Source organism: Carcharodon carcharias, chromosome 6, assembly GCF_017639515.1.
Source record: "Carcharodon carcharias isolate sCarCar2 chromosome 6, sCarCar2.pri, whole genome shotgun sequence".
NCBI lineage: Eukaryota > Metazoa > Chordata > Chondrichthyes > Lamniformes > Lamnidae > Carcharodon > Carcharodon carcharias.
The window spans coordinates 68,878,840-68,894,890 of NC_054472.1; the positions used below are offsets into that span (position 1 = coordinate 68,878,840).

Genomic DNA, 16,051 nt, shown 5'->3' on the forward strand with positions numbered 1-16,051 from the left:
TTGGGAGGAGGTGACAGCCCAGGTCAGCAGCCACGATGTGTGGCATATCTGGGTCCGTTGCCGCAAGAGGTTTAACGACCTGCTGAGCTCGGGAAGGGTAAGTACCGCGTTGGCATGGATCAGTGTGGAGAAGTGTTAAGGTTTGGCCAACTCCCGTTGAGCTCAGGGATGTTAAGAGTCTGAGCGCCAAATGTCAATGATGCCGGAGCTAACCAAGGGGGTGAACCTTGGCTGCTTGGACTGAGTGCCTTGCCACTCGAGAGCCACAACTCGGATGTGCCCTGCAAGGTGTTCCTCAGGTGGGGTTGGCCAGGCTGCAACAGCACTACAGGTAGAGAGTGGACTAATCAATGCTCCTTTGTCTTTTCAGGGGAAGATGAGACATAACAATATTGAGAGGTTGCAGGCAGGCAGAGGCCCCCGCAAACCTTTTAATATTGACCAGATCTGAGCGAGACACCTTGGAGCTAGAGAGGTGGCACCCACTCCAGTCAGCTGGTCACGGAGAGGCTGGGGTGTCAGATGAAGGTAAGAGTGCAGTGCACTGAGGATGGAGTTTCGGATGGTGCAAACATTCTTATGTAATCTCTTAATTGATGGGAGCCTCAAAACTGGATTCTCCATTGATCATTGAAAGACGAGGGCATCATGATGCAGATCTCTATTGTCTCACTGGAGTGCCTGGCATGCATAGTGAAAGGGTGATGATTTAAACTAATGACATGTTGTTGTTCTCCCTTAGATTCGCCAGCATGCACTCAATCGCAGGACCCCGAAGATCCACTCCTGATGCCAGTGGGCCACCAGGCTTCAGCTGCACCTGTGTCACACCCGCTCTCTGAACTAGGCACCAATGCAGATACCAGCACCCCAGTGGACGTTAGATCTTCAGCTAGAATGTCAGTGCACAGCGGTGAGGGCACTTCACACTTGCCTGAGGTGCAGGCAGAGGCAGAGAGTGCCCAGGGCGACGGCAGTTGGATGACTGCTGGAGACTAGGACGATGCTCAGTTGAAGGCAGATGATGAGCCTCTGGAACCGTCCATTAGGCAGCACATGCTGGATGTTCAGCAGGATGTGTGGGAGGATCTGGCAGAGATCCATGAGGGTATGCATGCTGAGGTCTCTGTTGTGAAGGAGTCCCTGCAGAGCATGAGCACTGCGTTGACCGTCATGGCCGAGTGCACTGCCTCCTCCATTGAGAGAATGGTGACTCTCATGGAGAGGCAGCTCCAGGGACAGAATCAGGGGTTCCTGGGGTTGCACTCGGACCTGCGAGCTCTCACACAGGCAATGATCTCAGGTGGTCAATGCCAGTGTGGGAGATGGATGAGGCACCCAGTATCACAGCTAGGTGTCAGTCCATCAATGGTGAGCAGGGAAGTCCAGAGTGATGACCTGCCTGTCGTCTCTGTGGGCTCCTCTTAGGGTGCTCTGGATGACGGCAGCAGCTCCTCCACCCCTCTGCCAGTGACTGTGACTGAGGCCGCGGCGAATGGGGAGATGCCAGCCGTGGCACTGGCCGCTCCCTCCCTGGCGGGGCCAGCACAGGCTCCACTGGTCAGAGGACGACCGCCAAAGCCATCAAGGCTAACAAGACAGCAGAGACAACAGGCTGCCTCCAATACCGGTGTCAGGGAGGCGGGGGCACCACGACGTAGCACTAGCAAACCTAAGCTTAAGGCACCATGAGCACAAGAGGGACAAGGCATGGGTGACCCTTCTGTTCTCTCATATTTTGTTTATGCCTACTGGTCTAGGAACGAAGGCCAGGGAAGGTTGTGTTAATTTGTTTGGATTTTTTTGTCGTAATGACCTGAGTATCTTTCACCTTCTTATTTTTTTGGTGCAGGGTACGCCAGTATGTAACGCTGGACATTAGTGGCTCTAAACTTTATTGCATAGGCACTCAGTGGACTTTGGGCGCAAATGAAAGGGACATTTCAGACATCCGGGATGGAGGTGGCAGCCCTGGCATGTGGTGGAAGTAGATCCTTGGCAGCCTAGCTGAACGAGCGTTGGATCAAGGTCCCTGGTGTCCCTGCCTCCCTGAAGGGTACAGAGATCTGCCTCCACACCCTCAGCATTTTCCTCACCATGTTCCTCTTCTGACACACTGCTGGACTCATCCTCTGTGGCCTGTGGAGCTGCATCAAGATCCTCTTCCTCCAGTGGGTCTCCCGTTGCCAGTGCCAGATTGTGGAGAGTGCAGCAAGCAACCACTATCAGTGACACCCGCTCTAGAGGGTATTGTAGTGCTCCTCCTGAACAGTCCAGGCATCAGAAGCGCATCTTCAGAAGACCTATGGTCCTCTCTCTCACAGCCCTTGTAGAGGCATGACTCCTATTATAATGCAGCTTTGCCTCTGTTCTTAGATGGCAGAGAGGCATCATAAGCTACCTCTTCAACGGATAGCCCTTGTCACCCAGCAGCCAACCATCCAGTCAGGCTGGAGCACTGAAGAGCTTCGGCAACTGGGAGTGTCTCAGGATATAAGCGTCATGGGAGCTGCCAGGGTGCCTTGCACAGAATTGCAGAATCTGGGTCTTCTGGTCACACACTATCTGCATGTTCATCGAGTTAAATCCCTTCCTGTTGACGAAAGCACTCAGCTGACCTGCTGGCGCCTTGATGGCCACATGGGTGCAATCAATTGCACCCTGGATGCAGGGAACCCAGCAATTGCTGCAAACCCTCCAGCCTACTCAGCCTGTCTGGCCTTATCCGGAAATGAATAAATGTCATTACCCATCTGAACAGAGCTTCTGTCACCAGCTTGACACAACTCTGAACAGCTGATTGGGAGACTGCACACAGATCCCCCACTGAGCCCTGGAAAGAGCCGGAGGCAGAGAAGTTGAGGGCCACTGTGACAAGCAAAAACAAGGAACAAAGAAAAGTACAGCACAGGAACAGGCCCTTCGGCCCTCCAAGCCTGCGCCGATCATATTGCCTGTCAAACTAAAACATTTTGCACTTCCGGGGTCCACATCCTTCTATTCCCATCCTATTCATGTATTTGTCAAGCTGCCTCTTAAACACCACTATTGTACCTGCTTCCACCACTTCATTCAGAGCCGTTGGCATGGGGTGTCCACCCACACTGTTGGAGATGATCTCAGGCACAATCATCTGACAAATAGAGGTCACGGCCTCCTTGGAGAGGCGGAGTCTCCTGTGGCATTGCACCTTGGACATACTGAGGTAGCTGCGTTGCTGCCTGTAAACCCTGGCAGCAGCATAGTGGTGTCTTCTGCGGCCTTTCCACCTTGGACTTCCTGCTGACCCTGTGCCCCTTGTACCTCTGCTTCTCCTCCCACAGGTCGCTCCTTTGGAAGCTGCATTGGGACACCTGGCCCCCTCTCTCTTCTGCCCTTCTGTCCCGCCTCAGAGCAGGTGCCACCAGCGGAGACCACAATCCCCATTACCAGGGTAACAGGAGGCTGTCTGATACCTGAAAGGGTCCACATGATCAAAATCCTCCAGGGGTCCTGGAGACACTGAGTCCTGAAGTGAAGCCTGGAAACGCTAAGAATGAAGCTCAGAACGGAGATGAAGCTGTCACATTCAACTAAGCAACCAGCAGCAAACTATCTCCTAAACTCCTCACTAATCACACTGGCAATATTGCTGACCTTTTTTATCCTGCCCTTGGATGAGGTTTTGCAAAACGTGGGCTGCCTGCCTGTCCACGTGACGACGTGAAAACCGTACGGGCAACGTAAAATCATTAAATTGGGCTTTTAATGGCCTTAAGTGGCTTTTTAAGTTATGGTGGGCCCGGCTCCAACACCCGCGTGTGCCAGCCGACCTGAAGATTGTGCACGTGCGGGATGACGACAGGTTGCTCGCTGATGTCTTCTTGCGCTATATTATACCTGACTGGGTCGGGCGTGCATCCACCCGCAAGGCATAAAATTCTGCCCATGGTGTTTAGTATCTTATAAGAGATCAAGAAGAGGGATCATTCATACCTTCCAGGCATTTGCCAAGTGTTTGGCATCCTCAACAACGGTCTTAGATTTCCCAATCCTGGCAAGTATTTCCACTCCCTTGTGAATAAGACATTTTTGTCCACCTGCTACTGTGACCCTAAAAACAGAAACAACTTTAGTTTGCTATATATAAAAGATAATGGCATTTTTACATTAAAGAAAATCTGTGAATGTTAAGGTTATTCTGATCATTAACACGAGTGGCATTTAACAGCTCACTTCAGTTTCTTGTTCATCTGTTAGAATCAGATTTTCAAGATAACTGATCCTAGCGGAGCAGCGAAGGGATTACTACTATTGAATCATAAGTCCTATCTTAGGGAAGGAATAATCAGTCGGCATTCTCCCTGTGGTCACTCTCTAGTTAAATCAGGTAAGTCCGGATTCAGATGTGCCTGTGATTTCAAACCCTTTGGTTAAATATTCTGTCAATTCATGTCAAGCCCGCAACCCCCTTTTTTTTTATCCTTAAGTACTTGTTGTTCTTCCCATTAAAATTGTAATTGTTGAAGAACATAGAAAGTTCTTAATTTTAAGAGACACAGTTCAAGTCATTTAACCTTGGTTTTGTATCAACTTTGCAGTACAGATAGACAGACAAATATTAAATAAAGTATCACTAACAGGACATGCTGTTATGTCTTCTCATGCTATTAATGGAGTTTCAACATACAGCCAATTGTGCATTTGAGCTGTGACCAAAATTATTTCTTCAGCAAGACAGGGAAACACCTATGCAAAGATTTCATTTATATGTATCATTTGCCAGGCAGTAAGGCATTTCAGACAAGTACTCAATTGTTAGTGGACACACAGTGCTCAAGGTCTGAAAGCCCTATATTTTTGGAAATAGCACCTGACGTTGACCTCCAATAGACTGTGAGTTGACATAACTTTCATTTTCTGCCTCAGTGAGAGGAAACTGACCTGTGTAAATAAATGAGACAGGGTACAGTGGTGACAGTAAGTGGCATGGAATGGGAACCAAAGCCAAAGTGCAAATTCCACCATAACACAGCTTGCCTACCAGGAGTGCAAATTGGGAAATCATGAGGAACATGCATCTGATTTCCCAATATGTGCTCCTGGTATAGGAGGCTTCATCCACATTCATGAAACCATCCATTATGCTTCATTTTGGTATTAGCTCTCTGGAATTCTTCTAAGGTTGGGAAAACACATTTCTTATCACCTTTGTGTTTGACAATATTTAGAAAACATGGTGAATCTGTTCAGAACCCTTGGACAAATTATTCTCAGCTAATTAAAGGGCACTGGAGTTTAAAAGCTCAGTGGCGGTTGATGGGATGGGTGCTTCATCTCTAGTATAGCCTACAGTCAATATAAGAGTTTCACCCAACAGTGTCGAACAAGCACTCTGTAAAGAGCTCAATTGTTCTATCATTGAGTTACCTTCAGCTTAGCTGGTGTGCTAATTCATTTCTGGTCTGCTAAACCATTTGGACCATTAGCCTTGAAGGTGAGAAGACTGTTAAAAAGCTTGTGGGATCTGTGGCTGAACAATTTAGTTTGCGTAGCACCTGTATTCTTAGTGGGACAAGTGCCATTTTTGTCATAAAATGACATGCGGCGCACACACACACACACACACACGCACACACACACACACACACACACAAAATATGGAGAGTTGGGAGATTGTGATGTCAGTCAACAATAACACTGATTTGACAGCAGTGCTGCCATTTTAGAGCTCAGCACTCAAGATAATCTCGACACATAAAAACACAAACAAAACAAAAAAAAAAACACGTGTTCAACAGCAGGAAGGCCACCTTCAACTCCCACAAACAGTGCTATTTAGAGTGATCATAACTACTTTCAGGTTGGCTGCTGATTGATTTCTATTGCTTGTTGCTGAGTTTGTAGAAGCGTTTGGTGGTTTGTAATGTTACTTAAAGTTGCTACATCTACAGGAAGTGGAGTGGACTGTGCTACAGGGCTTGGTTCCGACTGCACAGATATTGCATGGACCAGCTGCTCCCAGACATTGGTGCAATAGCTTCTATTATCTTTGGCCTGCAGCATGGCAGGGTGAATGAGGAAAAGTGAATGAGAAAAAGGACAAGCTGCTTGAAGAGAGAGGAGGAGGGGGAGAAGACCTCATAGTAGGTGTTCATAAGCACTCAGGGTCTCCAGAGGACAATTCTCCTACCTCAACCTCAATGAAGAAAAGTGTCTCACATGTCTCCGCTTCAGTAAGGGTGGGCTCACTGAAATCTGTCAGTTGTTGCAAACAGACTTGCAGCTTCAGATAAGGGCGAGGATGGCATTGTCAGTGGCTGTGAAGGTAACCGTAAGCATGAACTTGTATGTGTCTGGCTCCTTCCAGGCTGGAACAGATAATGGGCGGTATTTAAAGAGGCGACAGGGGTCACCAGCTGGAGAGGCAGCGAGAGCCCTGCATCATCTGCTTTAGGAAAGGCCGCCATATTAAATGCCACTCAGGCACTCAACTGGGCAGCATTGGGCCTTTCCCCAGGATCAATTCTGGTGGTGGAAGTCTGCCCACTGAGAGCTACCGGCCAACCAGACGGCTGCAGTTCTATTGAATGGCAGCGCCATTAGGAAGGCGGTCACCTCTGCCGGTAGGACACCCACCTGAGGCCTAGCATTGTCGCTGGATCCCAGGCCACAGGTGGGAGGGGGTGTAATGGGGTGGGGGGGGAATGGGATTGTCAGCAAGAGAGGATGAGTGGCTCTCAATGGTCCTCCCCATTCCTGATGTTGGGTCCCTCGACCAGGCATTGATCCCGCCCCCCCCTCGCCGCCCCCCAGCTGCAAACAACACCGCACAAGTTTGCTTGTCATGCTCTGGTGTGGAGAGCTGCCCACCCGCTGCTGGGCTAATATGATGGGCCTTCCCAAATACAGGTTGTTGTTATTGTCATTTAATCAGTGCACTGACCTCCAGTCTTACACTGGGTCCCTTATGGTCCAGAGAAGCAGCAGTGTAGGGAGATCCATGTAAGAGGTCTGGTAAGGGGTATACAAAAGCTTTTAACAAGAAGGAGTAGGATCTCCCAAATGTAGACAAAATCCAATATACCGGCTCATGATCTCTTTCTAAACTGAATCTCATTGGAAGTCCAAAAGGACAAGTGACGTGGTTTAACCCTATACATTATGATTTTGTTTTGGCACAGCCAATGGTAAATGCTGAGCTGCTCAAATCCCAAAGGGAAACTTGAAACAACTGCCAAAACTGTTTTGCATTTTGTATAAATTTTGAGATGCATGCCTTGAATTCAGTAGTCTTATAGGTTTCTTACAAAAATAAATTTAACCTTTATTAAAAGAAGAAATTATTTTAAATACATACATAGATCTACAAATTACTACTATGATTAACTATCCCGTAGTTAATCTAACTCCCAGATACACTTTTGTTAAGGCAACAGTAACACACATAAATTTTAAAAGACCCAGGCAAAGAAAACGATACTCTGAACAATCCAATTCAAGGTGAGAACTTCAGTTCTTTGTAGACAGCAGCTTGAGGCTTAATGCTGATGGCTTTTCATACCTGTTTAGATCTTAGAATGCCTGTTCTTATACATAACCTTCACTCCTTTTTACATATTTTCCCCTTTGAATGCAAATTCCCATTGTTTCATTATCTTTGGATTTTACCACTCTGATAATAAAAATCTCTTATAGTACTAATATTACCAGTACTGTTTGGGAAAAGTAAACACACTGTTTCTGAACTTCACCTGGCTAGGTGACACATTTCATCACTCCTTTGAAACAATCTAGTCTGGTTTATTTAAAACTACAAATGTTCCCTTCATACCTATGTCTACCAACTTAACATTTCAAACCTGACTTATCTTCTAATACATCAAAACCTTCAGAACAGCTGCCTTTAATTCAATTAAGTCACACACACACTCACACACATACACACACACAAACACACACACACACACACACACACTATTGCTCTACTTTACAATAAATTCCAATAATGTTAGGGGCAGAAATTTTTGTTTGGTGGGCGCATGCCCAACCCCCTCAGATGTGAAATGACGCATGTTGACGTCAGCCGAGCATGCTGACATCAACATGTAGTCGCGTCATGGTTCAGTCGGCAGGCGGATATCAGCTCTGGTGTGTGCCCAACGACAATTAAAAGGCCTGTTAAGGCCATTAAGTAATCAATTAAATAAAAATTTTCCCTGCCCTTCCAACCTAACAGTAGGTGGGCAGGCGAAAAGGCCAAGTGACCTTTGCACTTTTTTGGATACCTCATCCATGGGCGGGTTGAAGTTTCCAAAAGCAAATAAAAATAAAATAAAAGGTTTGCTATTGAATTAATAACATGTCCCTGCTCATGTGACAGAGTCACATGTGGGGACATGTTTTATTAGCTTTTTATTTTCTTTATTATTTTTTGTTATATCTCTTCATTTTCCTTAGGCAGCTCCGTACCTCAGGGAGATTATGCAGCGCTCACTTGCACGCATGCGTGAAGTTCATGCTTGGCCCGCTCGCCCTCCTCCCCCTATCCCCTCCACACAGACAGCGCTCAGTGCTGCCATTCGCGTTTCACGCTGGGCAGGCCTTAATTGACCCGCCAGAGTGAAATCGCGGTGCGGTGCCAATTGCTGGCGGCTTCCTGACCTCCCCCATCCGCCCCACTGACCTGCCCGCCAAGGGCAAAATTCTTCCCTATGAGAATTATTACATCTTCCTGACAGATTCCGTTTACAATTAGTGAATAATAATTATAAATATTTAGTTTACCTTACTCCTGAATGTTTCAAAGGTCCCATCATTATCCAAGGAAGATACTTCAAAGGCCGCACAACCTTTTCTGCTTTTACCACATATTGATTGTACATCATGCTGCATTGAGGTACTGATTGGTAGTAACTGGGGAGATGATGATCTGTACAATTACAATTAATTATTGGAACAAATTAATTGTCTTCTTTGTCCATAAAGTGGCAGAAACAACTAATCATGGAGCAAGTAAGCAACAGAATTACTAGCTCTGGAAAGCTTTATTCATTCGAATCATGTTTTACCAGATTGCACTGCATGGTTTAAATTAAATCTTAATTAATGAAGAGTCAGAAATGTAATCTCCTTTACAAAGCACAGTGAGTTTACAATATAATGATTGCTTGCAAGCTTGTAAAATTTTAGGAATATCTTTAACATAATGGGTTGGATTTTGCCGTTTCCAACGGGATGAGGGGGGTGCGGAATGGGAAGCGTATGGCCCACTCTCCCCTGCCCCCATCATTTCAGCATAGTGATTCAAGCATCAACTGGCCAATTCATGGCCACCCAGCATGGAGGCCAGCCATTTCGCACTGGGAAGGGGGCTCTGCCCAATCGAACATGCAAAGCAGGACATTTGGCAGTATTGGGATTAGGTCATGAACTGGAAGTCGGTCACAGCCACCCACTTAAAGGCACACTGGCTTTGGGCTGGTGGCAGCTTCACGAAAAATCAACATTTGATGTCAGCACTCTGAAAACACCATCCATAGTGGACACTGAAACAGTGGAGCAGCAGCAGGTTTTTCATTCTGTGGACTATTGTGCCAGCAGTATCACATTCAAGATGCTTGCCAGGAAGGAAATAACATCTGACCACACCTGTTTTAACTCTGTCTCTCCACAGAGGCTGAAAAACCACCTACTTCCAGTACTTTCTGCTTTCAATCCTCATCACCTCTTGCAGCAGCTAGGCCAAATGGTGGGGCTCAGACCATTGATAGCCCCATAGATTGAAGATGACTTCCTGCTCATCCTCAGATCCATCCTAAGACTCATTGTCAGAGGATGCAGCTCGCTCCATTAGATCCAGGGCCTCCTCTCTCTGGAGCATCAGGTTGTGTAAGGCATATCAAACCACAATGATCAGTGAGAAATGAGCTGGAGAATATTATGGAAAGCCACATGCATGGTCCAAGCATCAAAACCGCATTTTGAGCAGACCAGCGGTAGATGCGTGGCTCTCATTTATCACATCTCAGCTTATGTTTGTGGATTTCTCCATGGGGTCATGAGCCATCTCTTCAGTGGGTGTCCTTTGTCTCCAAGAAGCCAACCCTCCAATAGCTCTGGTGGAAAATCCATGGCAGCTGGGATGTAAAGGTCATGACTACTCCTAGGACAGTGGGCACACACCTGCATCATCCTTTGGCGATGGTCCCCCACAAGTTGGACATTGATGGAATGCAAACCTTAATGATTGACAAATATCCCCGACTGACCTAATGGAGCTTTGATGGCCACATGTGATGTCATCACATCACACCTTTAATTTTGAAGGATCCAGAAATACAGGGGAAACCTCTGGCTCTTTCGGCCTGACTAACATCATTGGTGATGAAGGAAATGAAGTCATTTGCTCGCTTAAACCTTGCAGCTATAGCTATCTTTATACAATGGTGAAGCTTGAGGTATGCCCCAAAGGTCTCTGGCTGGTTCGTGGAATGACCCTAACACATAAAACTCAAGGCCAGAAACATCTTGAGAGTAACAGGCATAGGGTGGCCGCCAATGCAATTTGAACTGATCTCCCCAGCCAGCAATTCACAAAGGGAGGTCACTGTCTCCCAGGAGAGATGCAGTCTGCAAAGACACTGGCTCTCTGAGAGCTGAGGATAATTCATCCTTTGCCTGTAGACTCTCAACACAGGATATTGTCTTCTACCATGGACTGGCTGTTGTTGTTGTCTGTTTTGTTTTGGCCCTTGCATAGCAGCAGGTCCCTCACCAGCTTGGGCAGCATGGTGCACCTGTCTCTGGACAGCTGGCCTGCTCTGTCACTTTTCCACATTTTCTCCTCAGTGGAAGAGCCTCCTCCAGAGTGCACAATCCCCATGGAGACAGCGATCTCTGGTGCCTCTGATGGGGTCCTCACTCTCCGGGATGGCCCTGTCTCCAGGCTCCCTTGCCTCTCAGTCTCTCCTTATTTGCAATGCCAGCCTATAAAAACTGAAGAAGTCTACTAACAGCCAAACACTGCCCACCTTCAGCAGCAGACTCTGCTGCTACAAGCAGCCATGGTCCCACTTGCAGACCTTGTCATCGGCCCTTGTGCCATCTCCTCATAACTGACGGAAATCACTCCCAATGTTTTACCCATGCGACTATCGAAAAATGGAGGGGGCAATGTAAAATTGCAGTCAAGTGCCTCTTTAACAAGGTCAATAGTTTTTGCTAACTGTTTTTTTTTCAAAATGGCGGATGTGTTTCCAATTTTGGTGCCTGCTCGCCTTCCGTATTATGGGAAATTGGCTGGATGATGACAGGTTGCCAACCCAATGTCATCACATCATATCTAACGTAAGCGCGGGAGCCCGATTTTTGGCCATAAAATCCAGCCCAATATGACCTTTGGGGCAAATTTCCAGAAAATCTTTAATTGCAGCCAGATTAACAAAATTAAGTTAGGACAGAAACTTGACTTCGTCGTCAAATTAAATTTGATCATTCACTGCAAACGATACAAACTTTATGATGGCCAAAATTCTGGTAAGGTGGCACAGCAGAAAAGGTACGGATCTCTTTTGATTTTTGGAAATTACCTCATGTCTGCTCTTTTGAGATTGCTTCTTCAGACAATTGATATTTATATTTACAGATTCATCACTAGTTATTTGCATAAGAAAAGACACTTTTCTGCGGACCGTTGTGCACCTGATTCATGCACCCTGTCAGGAGGACCAACGGACTGCCTTTGGTGTGCCTCCTATCATTTGCCCTAGTGACCTACCAGATGTTGTACCCACTGTTAGAGTAACTCTCAGGGTCAGAGGAGCCACAAGCATTCCCATCACATAAGAATGCAGTTGTCTAGCTAATTAATATAGAAGCATTGCCATTTACTTCAAGGCCCTCTAGATTCTTTTAAATGTTCTATTTCAGCTAACCAGTTCAATTGCTGATTCAGGTTTATTATTTTACCTAACTCAGTAAATTAATTTTTACTTGCCTAGCTCATGTGAAGTTTGTACCAAATGAACTTTGCTGAGCGAGCCAGCTGTTGACATCAGAATATTTCAGTCAGTGTTGGATTGATAACTAATGCAGCCAAAGCAAAGCCTAAGGTTGCAATGCACTGAAAAGATCACTTGAAATGGTCATGCTGCCTAGGTATAAACAGGCTAAAAACTTCTGATTATTTCAGTTAAGTGCACATCTGCTTCAATACTCACTATTTACTTCCCTGTTACCACGCCGGTGTTTACGGATACTCCGTGTAGTGACACCGTCAGAACAAAACATGACCAGGAACACGAGGAACATGGAGCTGCAAAAACCTGGTAAGAAACAAAATGACGTAAAAGGTAAAGATGAAAATTTTAAGAATTTACTGTTATCAATTCCTAATGACCATCAAGAATTGTCTGTTTAAAAATGAAAGTGTAACGTGCCCTGGTTATTTGTAATATGTAACAATATAATTATTTGGACATAAACATTCATTATTGAGGATATATGAAGCAATTTAACAAAACAATCTGCTATGGATGGTACTTGTGCAAATATTTCCACTTAATCTGTTGATTGCTGTTGTATGAAAAATACTCTCCTTCATGTATAGAATTTCCATCCTCCATTCATATGATTTGTTTTATTGAAAATGCATGTTACATTTTTCCATTTATATAATGGCTGTGCACTCTTTGGCAGTGTGATACCTCCAGTATCTCTGGGCTAGGTTTAAGGATATTAGCATGCCAAATAATTTATGGCAATCCCACAATAAACTCCACACTTACTGTGTGTGGCATAATTTATCTCCTGTGTTAATTCTGGATTAAAAGTCTTGGAGGCAGAGAAAATGCGGCTTTGTGAGCAGATTTGAGTGACAACAAAATAAATCATTTACCCTAATTATAAGTTCATGACAGTGCCAATTAAAACTTCACTATGAAAGAATCCCTCTATAATTGAACCAATCTAAATTATTTTCAAAAACATTGATGGAGAAATATTAACAACTGAATATTAAGAGCAAATTGTTTGAAACACAATTGTTTCAATCATCAATAAAGACATCTCTGATCACTTTCTCATATGACTTTCCTTTCACATTCCCCTTTATATCACTAGCCCTACCCCTTCTCTGACCCTGGAAAAAAATCTATCCTCCAATTCACTTATAGCTGCACTTGCAAAATCCCAACCATCTATCCTTTAGTCCTCCATTCACCAAAACATTTCTACAGGTATTGATTCGCTCAACCGTACCCTTAGTTTCAGCTTTGAAGCCATTGTCCACACTAAAGCCATTACTCCCTCTCATCCTGGCCATTCTCCTGGTACGGCCTTTATCTCTGCTATCTTAAGTCCAAAGGATGCAGACTTGACCAGATATGGCAGATAACTGGTTTAACTACTCATCTCTAGATGCGGCTGAAGAACTATAAGATCCTGCTCTCACTTCCTAAAACTGCTCTATGTTCCAGAATCTTCCTGGAAGGCAAAGATAACCATTGGCTTTTTTTCTGCACTGCCAAATGATCTTTTTCCCTGTCTCCTCCATCATTATCTCCAACAATAAGTGTAAGGAGCTAATGAACTTCTTTGTCATTAAGATTGAGACCATCCAATCAACTGCCTCTGTTACTTTCCTTCAACTAGTCCACTGAGCCAAACATCCTCTGTAGTTCTTCCCTGCCCCAGCCCTGAACTTTCATATTTCTCTAATTTCTCTCGTAATTTGCCTCATGACCTTTCCGTACTCAGCTTGTCCAGGAGACCCACTTCTTGCTCTCTTGGCCTTCTACTTATGAAAGTGCTGATCACTCAACTTCCCTTCTTGGTCCCCATGTTATCTAATATTATTAATGGTTTCCTCCCTTCAGGTGCTGTCAATCTCTCCTTTAAACATACCACCAGAAACCCTCGCCTCAAAAAATCAACACTTGACCTCACCACCCTTGCAAACTACCATCCCATTACCAACATCCCATTCCTCTCCAAGCTCTTGAATGTGTTATTGCCTCCAAAATCCACGCCCATCTTTAGAATCTTAGAAAGTTGACGGTACAGAAAGAGGCCACTTGGCCCATTGTGTCTGCGCTGATTTGAAGATTCCAGAGATCCTTGTTTGAATCCCTCCAATTGGGTTTCCACCCCTGCCCACAGCATCAAAATGGCTCTTAGCTAAGTTGCAAATGACATCCTCTGTGATTGTGGCAAAGGCAAATTTACTCTCCTCATCCTACTTGACCTATTTGCAGCTTTTGGTATGGTTGACAACACCATCCTCCTCCAATGCCTCTCCACTGTTTTCCAGCTGCATGGGACTGCACTTGCCATTCTTCTCTATCCAATCATATCCAGACTATCACTTGTAATGGATTCTCTTCCCACTCTGGCATCTTTACCTCTGGTGGACTCCAAGGATTTAATCTTGATCCAGCACCCATTTTTCACTGACATATTTCCCCTTGGCAACATCATCTAAAAACACATCAATTTCCTCTTTTATGAAGATGACATCCAGCTCTAACTAACCACCACCTCTCTTGAGTCTTCCAGTGTCCCTGAATTATTAGATTGCTTGTCCAACATCCAGTACTGGATGAAGAGACATTTTCTCCCATTAAATATTGGTAGGACCAAAGTCATTGGGTGTAACTTTCCACTCCTGCCTGCAGTGAGTTTCGTGGAAAATTTGGAGAAAGGCCAAAAATCAATTTCCGCTGGTGGGGAGTTTGGAATTTCCCACCACCCATTTCATGGCGGGCTGGGTATCCCGCTGATCAGTGTCGGAAATGCCATTTGCATGCATTAGCATCTCATGAATGCTCATTAAATATGTTACTCGCCGGAATCATGTTCCACCTTCCAATCTTGTGTCTCACCAGTGGGAATTCAGACTGGTCTGAAACACATTTGAAAATGAGTGGCGTGCATTTGTCTGCCCTCTCTTTACTCATAGCTTTGAGGTGAGTGCAACATTCAAAGCCGACCTGCAACAGCACTGCTCCATTTTTTAGTGGTGGCTGTGGAATGCCACACTGTTAGAGTTGTAGGGTTGGCCTGCTCATGGTGGGTGCCTCTGTACTCCAGGAGGACACCACTGTGCAGTGGCTCTCAGACAGGACTGCACCCTCAAACAGAGTCAGTCATTGCGACAGGGGTGGGGGCAGGGAGGGGGTGGGGGAGGATACCGGAGAGGCAAGTGTTGGAAGGGGGGTGGGAGAGGGAATGATGGCAGGCAGAGGGGAGACCAAGGATGGGGAAGCTGGAGCTTGACATGGAAGACCAGAATGCTGACACCCAAGGGAGTGGATGGGAGTCAAACTGTATGAATGTGAGGGGATGTACGCAGACTCCGGAACAGGAAGCAGGGGTGTGTGTTAGCGTGGCACGAGGGATGGGTTGCACAGTGATTCATGAAGGATGGGGGCGGTTTGGGGCATGGGGGGAAAGGGAGACTGTGTTGTGATCAGTCATGAGGGAATGGGGGAGTCCACTGAAAGACAGTCAAATTTCCTGATCTGGGCCAACAAGTCAGAGTAGAGATTAAAGGTAGTCCTGAGGCTTTGCGGACCATGCTACAGGGCTATACATGGCTCACAAATTGCATTCTTGCTCCAGGGAGGGGCAAGGCTTGTGTGCTCAATTAGAATAATGCTTGGCTTAGTTTGCGGGGCATGTTCATAGTCAGTGGCGATGGGCTTGTCTGGCTCAGTACTGGGCTACAGATGGGATGGTCATGGTTAGGGGAGGTATCTGCAGCCTGTAAATGGGGAAGGGGTAATAGAGTGGGTTGGGGGTACTTGAAACTTTCCTGGGTGGGATCTTCTCTGTAGGTGACCATGCACACAGCCTCAAGATGGGGAGGGGTGAGGTCCACGTGAGGCATCATCATCCATCAACATTGATGGATTCAGGGAGAAGGGCTGGAACATTCACTACAATGACAATGGGATCCAGGGTTACTGGGGGAGGCTGGAAAACAATCGGTGGGAGATCTACCTGTACTTCGTGAGGTTCCCAGGAAGATTGGAGGGATCCAAACACTGACAGGGGGAGGGTCAAAGCTGGT

At 45.9% G+C, this 16,051-nt stretch overlaps 1 protein-coding gene across 1 annotated transcript in view; it reads right to left on the reverse strand.

The window, feature by feature from the left end:
- Positions 1–16,051, reverse strand: part of LOC121278703 — a 69,168-nt gene that overhangs the window by 1,334 nt on the left and 51,783 nt on the right. Inside the window, exons 2-4 of the mRNA XM_041189061.1 lie at positions 12,201–12,305; positions 8,767–8,911; positions 3,976–4,093 (exon numbers count right to left, since the gene is read on the reverse strand). Of these exons, the coding sequence (XP_041044995.1) occupies positions 3,976–4,093; positions 8,767–8,911; positions 12,201–12,305 (368 nt within the window). The remainder of the gene's footprint in view (positions 1–3,975; positions 4,094–8,766; positions 8,912–12,200; positions 12,306–16,051) is intronic.